At 48.6% G+C, this 6,149-nt stretch overlaps 1 protein-coding gene across 1 annotated transcript; it reads left to right on the top strand.

Annotated features, from left to right (window-relative positions):
- The first annotated feature begins 317 nt into the window (after positions 1-317).
- On the top strand, positions 318-5,274 carry fmc1 (formation of mitochondrial complex V assembly factor 1 homolog). The gene is made up of 2 exons (XM_048521337.2): positions 318-478; positions 4,877-5,274. Exons 1-2 carry the CDS (start codon positions 347-349, stop codon positions 5,078-5,080), a joined length of 336 nt encoding a protein of 111 aa, XP_048377294.1. The 5' UTR covers positions 318-346; the 3' UTR covers positions 5,081-5,274.
- The last annotated feature ends 875 nt before the right edge of the window (positions 5,275-6,149 follow it).

Here is a 6,149-nt window from a genome sequence, read left to right as displayed (position 1 = left end):
CCCCCCCCCCCCCCCAGACCGGGCCCCCCCCCCCCCCCCCACAGACCGGGCCCCCCCCCCCCCCACAGACCGGGCCCCCCCCCCCCCCCCACAGACCGGGTCCCCCCCCCCCCCCCCCACAGACCGGGTCCCCCCCCCACAGACCGGGTCCCCCCCCCCCCCCCCCACAGACCGGGTCCCCCCCCCCCCCCCACAGACCGGGCCCCCCCCCCACCCACAGACCGGGCCCACCCACAGACCAGCCCCCCCCCACCGCCCCAACCCCGATCAGTCTCCCCTGACATCGATCAGTCTCCCCTGACATCGATGGTAGTTGCTCAGGGTTTGATTGTTCGGTCCTGCCAAGATGGCGGCGCTGCGGTTGGTGCGGGGCCTCCTGAAGGAGCTGCGGAGCCTGGGCCCGGGCCCGGTGCAGGGACACAGTTACCGGGAGTCCGCCGCCTACACCTACATCCTGCAGCAATTCAGGAAGAACCAGGTCATAACCAGGCCTTTCAGCCCGTCGAGTACAGTGTAGAGGGAGCTTCACTGTGTACCTAACCCTGTGCTGTCCCTGTCCTGGGAGTGTTTGATGGGGACATGTAGAGGGAGCTTTACTCTGTACCTAACCCTGTGCTGTCCCTGTCCTGGGAGTGTTTGATGGGGACAGTGTAGAGGGAGCTTCACTGTGTACCTAACCCTGTGCTGTCCCTGTCCTGGGAGTGTTTGATGGGGACATGTAGAGGGAGCTTTACTCTGTACCTAACCCTGTGCTGTCCCTGTCCTGGGAGTGTTTGATGGGGACAGTGTAGAGGGAGCTTCACTGTGTACCTAACCCTGTGCTGTCCCTGTCCTGGGAGTGTTTGATGGGGACAGTGTAGAGGGAGCTTCACTGTGTACCTAACCCTGTGCTGTCCCTGTCCCTGGGAGTGTTTGATGGGGACATGTAGAGGGAGCTTTACTCTGTATCTAACCCCGTGCTGTCCCTGTCCTGGGAGTGTTTGATGGGGACAGTGTAGAGGGAGCTTCACTGTGTACCTAACCCTGTGCTGTCCCTGTCCCTGGGAGTGTTTGATGGGGACAGTGTAGAGGGAGCTTTACTCTGTACCTAACCCCGTGCTGTCCCTGGGAGTGTTTGATGGGGCATGGGGTGGGGGCAGTGTCGAGGGAGCTGGGGTTTGACGCAGGATTGTGAGAGACCATTAAATGTAGGAGCAGAAACATGCCATTCAGCCCATCAAGTCTGTTCCACCATTCAGTGGCTGATCTGATAGCCCTCAACCCCATTTTGCTGCCTTTGCCCCATCACTCTAGATTCCCTACTGACAAAAATCTCCATCATGAATATCCTTAATGATACAGCCTTCTGCAGTGAAGAATTCCACCGATTCACCCCCCTCCGAGGGAAGAAATTTCTCTTCTTCTCTGTCTGAAATATGTAACTCCTTACTCTGAGTCTTTTGCTCCCCTCAGACAACTTCTCAGTAACTACTCTGTCAAGATTGCCAAGAGTCTTATATGTTTCAATGACGTGGTCTCACATTCATCCAAACTCTCATGAGGCCCAACCTCTCAAAATAATAGTGCTGAACAGGCCCTTCAGCCCATTGAACCTGCACCACCAAGAATTCATTATCTATGCTAGCCCTACCTTACCACACTAAGCCCATTGCCTTGAATGTTATGAAACTTAGGTGCTCATCCAAGAACCTTTTAAAGGTTGTGAGGTTTCCTGCTTCAACTTCCCTCCAAGGTAGTGCATTCCAGGTTCCCCACCACCCTCTGGGTGAAAATAGTTTTCCTAAAACACTCTAAACTTACTGCCTTTCACTTAAAAATTATCTTATTGACCCTTTGACTGAGGGGAGCAGCTGCTTTTTATCCATGCTGTTTACGCCTGTCAGGCATATACACCAGTATCAGACCCTCCTTGGCCTTCACTGTTCCACAGAAATTAAGCTGAGGTTATCCTGCCTGTCTTCATCACTGAAATGCTCCATCCCAGTCAATATCCTGGTGAATCTCCTGTGTACCCCCTCCAGCGCATTCACAACCTTGCTATAGTGTGGTTACCAGAACTACACACAATACTCCAGCTGTGGCCTCACCAAAATCTGTAGAGCTCCAACATAACCTCCCTGCTCTTACAATCTGTGCCACAACTGGTAAGGGCAAACATCCCAAATGTCACCTTAAGCTATGAAGCTGTCCAGCTATCTTCAGGGTCAAGATCCCTCTGAGCTTCCAAGTCAACCTGCTCAGCCTCTCATTAAACAATCCCTCCACACCCAGGATCATTCTCCTGCAACCTCCCTGGACTGTCTCCTACTCCCTACCTTTCTAGTCTAAGACTAATACCCCACCATTCCAAGGCCTCAAACCATCCCATTTCAATGCTAACATTTCCACCGTAGATGTGCTGCAATATTCCAGTGAGACACAATGCATTCTGATTTGGCACTTTATAGCCTTCAAGGCTCAACAGTGAGTTCACCAACTTTCTTACAATCTTCTCCCTTTGCCCCACCCACAGGCTTGGCTTGTTTTATTTTCTGACCAACCTGTTCAGAGCCATTGAGTCATACAGTACAGAAACCGACCCTTCACTCCAACCAGTCCATGCCGACCATAATCCCAAACTAAACTAGTCCCACCTGCCTGCGCTTGGCCCATTTCCCTCCAAACATTTCTTATTCATGTACTTATCCAAATGTCTTTTAAACACTGTAACTGTCCGTACATCCACCACTTCGCCGGGAAGTTTGTTCCACACACAAACAACACACTATAAAAAAATTGTCCCTCATTGCCTTTTTTCAATCTTTCTCCTCTCACCTTTAGAAAATGCCCCCTGGTCTTGAAATCCCCCACCCTGGGAAAAAAACACCTGCTGTTCACCTTGTCTATACCTCTCATGATTTTATAAACCTCTATAAAGACACCTGTCAACCTCCTGAATTCCAGTGAAAAAGAAGTCCTGCCTATCCAGCTTCTCCCTCTAACTCAAACCCTCCATTCCCAGCAACATCCCCGTAAATCTCTTCTGAGCCCTCTCTAGGTTAATGATATTCTTCCTATAACAAGGTGACCAGAACAGGACATGTTACTCCAGAAGAGGCCTCACCAACATCCTGTACAACCTCAACATAACACCCCAACTCCTAAACTCAAAGGTCTGAGCAATGAAGGCAAGCGTACTAAACACCTTCTTACCCACCCTGTCTACATGTAAGCAAACTTCAAAGAATTACGTACCTGAACCCCTAGATCTCTCTGCTCTATAATACTACCCACTTCTAATTGTGTAAGTCCTGCCATTGCTTGTTTGATGAAAATACAATACAATTTGTCAAACACGTTACCAAAATGTTGCTGTCTTTCACAGTTGGAGTAGGTGGGACTTGTATCTGATCCTCCAACAGGATTGTCCTGTTTACTTTGTTGTTGGTAGAGAGGACCCCTATTGTCTGTATCACATCTTGACTTACCCTAATTCTACATCTCTTATTTATCAGTACCATTAACAATCCCCTTGTCTTTTACCTTGGGCCTACGCACCAACTGTTTCCCTTGTCCCAACTCCACCTCAGTCAAATGTATAAAAGGCACTATTTTCCAGACCCTTTCAGTTCTGAAGAACTCATACCAAACTTGAAACATTAACTCTGTCTCCTCACATACTGCCTGCAGCCCTGCTGAGTTTCTACAGCATTCCGTGTTTGTTTCAGATTTCTAATATCTGTGACACTTTGCCTTTTATTGTGAGACTGAATGACAGTTCTGTCCAATCCCCTCCCCACCCACATATCTCACCCTTCAACAGCCCCCTCTCATGCTTCACCTGGGTGATGAGCAGAAGACACTAGCAGGGTTAGTTTCAGCCTTTAAATATGTCAAGAATTTCTGATGTGTCACGGACTGATAGGCTGCTCATTCCCTGGGAGGGGCCATTCAGGAGCTCCCCTGAAATAAGTTGCAAAGATTGTAGCACTGAAAAGTTCACACTTCTCAAGCTGCTTTACCAAGAGACCTCAGCTGACATTCCTGGTTACAACAGTTGGTAGTAATTCGCAGCTAAAGCTCTGGCTCATGCTGATCAGATCAGCAATTTTCTGAGCGCTAGTTATTTTGGAAATTGATTTGGCTGACAGTGTTGCTCTGTTAATGGGATCTTTATTGCAAATGAGTAGCTTAATTTTAGTGACTGCTTGAACTGAAGTTTTCAGCAAAGTGTATTGGGTAATGATTCTTGCTTTGGGGATTATAGATTGTGGATGTGCGAAAGTCCCTAGGTTCAATTCCCGGATGAGGCCTGATGATAGCAGGTTTTTGGTTCTGGGGTGGCACGGTGTCACAGTGGTTAGCACAGCTGCCTCACAGCGCCAGGGACCCGGGTTCGACTCCACCATCCGGCAACTGTCTGTGTGGAGTTTGCACATCTTCCCTGTGCCTGTGTGGGTTTCCTCTGGGTGCCCCGGTTTCCTCCCACAGTCCAGAGATGTGCAGGTTAGGTGGATTGGCTGTGGGAAATTGCCCACAGTGTTCAGTGATTAGGTGTGTTAGAGAGGGATGGGTCTGGGTGGGATGCTCTGAGGGTCGGTGTGGACTTGTTGGTCCGGAGGGCCTGTTTCCACACTGTAGGCATTCTATGAATGTTAATAACCGCAAGCAAAAACAGAAATTGCTGGAAAAGCTCAGCAGCTCTGGCAGCATCTGTGAAGAGAAATCAGAGTTAACATTTCAGGTCTGGTGACCCTTCGTCAGAACTGCTTCCCCACTTCTGAGATTTCTAGCTTTTCCAGCAATTTCTGTTTTTGTTTCTGATTTACAACATCGCAGTTTTTTTTCGGTTTTTATTTAATGTTAATAACCAGTTGCTCACTCTGGCTTGGTACAGGTTACCGGTGAGAAACTGTGCCGTGCTCACCATGAGCTGTATCACCAAGCCTCCACCTACATGTGCCTCCTGCAGAGTGTCCGACAGCACCTAACTCTACACCAGGAGTACCACAGCAAGGGAGAACGGTCACCCCATGAAGTAGCACAGCTTGTGGGCCTCAAACTGCCACAGCAACCCGGAGGCAAAGGATGGGAAAAATGAGGAGGAGGAAAAGCAGCCTTACTGCTAGAGTACATCTTGTTGATGAACACATTGTTGTAATTCTGATGGTCTCGCTTATTTCACTGACAATGTCAGCGTGGCCTGCAGGCTGTTGTCGTTTTTTGTATATAGTGCAGCTCCTCAGGATCTCAGTGGCTCATGAAGTGATTAAAAACAGACTCCATTTAAACCAAGTTTGTGACTGTGATATTTTTTATTGAAACAAAGATTAATGTGAGACCTGGAGAGATGAGATTCAGAATCCGAGCCGTGTATTCGAAACCTGTTCATTCTGCGCTGTTTGAGCTTTTCAGTGCCCTGTCCTTTCTGAATGATTCTGTTCGAAGTACCAGTCACTGACCCTGTTTCGTTTTCCTCCCAATTCCCCCCCACCCTAAAAGTGTTGACTCTGTACAATCCAGATGGTTTCAGCGATCATTCTCTGCTCTGCCTGTGACAATCTGCCAGCTGATTTTCCCAGGCTGTTTCATTAACGGGACCTAGTCAGACCCCATAATAGAGTTTCTCCTTAAAATGCTCTTTCAATGCCCTGTAAACCTGTGTTCCCCCCCACCCCTAGCCAAAGTTATTGAGCCCACTGCTAGTGGGAAGTATTTCTTCCTGTCAGAGTTTTGTACTCCTCAGTGAGGTCCTCTTCAGACTGTTTCAGGGACAATAACACCAACTTGTCGAGTCTCTTCATAGCTAAAACACTCCTAGTCCAGGCAACATCCTGGTGAATCTCTACACCCTCTCCAGTGCAATCACATTCTTATAGAATGCTGATTAGGTCAGGCTTCTACTTATTGACTACAGCTCCGCTTCCAACACCATAATTCCAACCAAACTAACCTCCAAATTCCGAGACTTCCTGATCCACAAACCACAATCAGTAAGAATAGGCAACAACGTTATTGTATGGTCAAATTCTATCCTAACTCCATCTACAAGTTCGCTGACAACATCACTATTGTAGGCTGGATCTCAAACAATGACAAGATAGAACACAGGAAAGAGATTGAGTGCTTCTCGGCATGGTATAACAATAAAAATCTCTCCCTCGACTTCA

Source organism: Stegostoma tigrinum, chromosome 38 (assembly GCF_030684315.1).
Source record: "Stegostoma tigrinum isolate sSteTig4 chromosome 38, sSteTig4.hap1, whole genome shotgun sequence".
Lineage (NCBI taxonomy): Eukaryota > Metazoa > Chordata > Chondrichthyes > Orectolobiformes > Stegostomatidae > Stegostoma > Stegostoma tigrinum.
This window is presented reverse-complemented; position numbering and strand designations above follow the sequence as displayed.

What these genes read in the sequence shown, in the direction of transcription:
- fmc1 (XM_048521337.2), top strand. Translation starts at nt 347, where the DNA reads ATGGCGGCGCTGCGGTTGGTGCGGGGCCTCCTGAAGGAGCTGCGGAGC. An exon ending in AGCAATTCAGGAAGAACCAG is followed by an intron (nt 479 to 4,876) that starts GTCATAACCAGG and finishes GGCTTGGTACAG; the next exon opens with GTTACCGGTGAGAAACTGTG.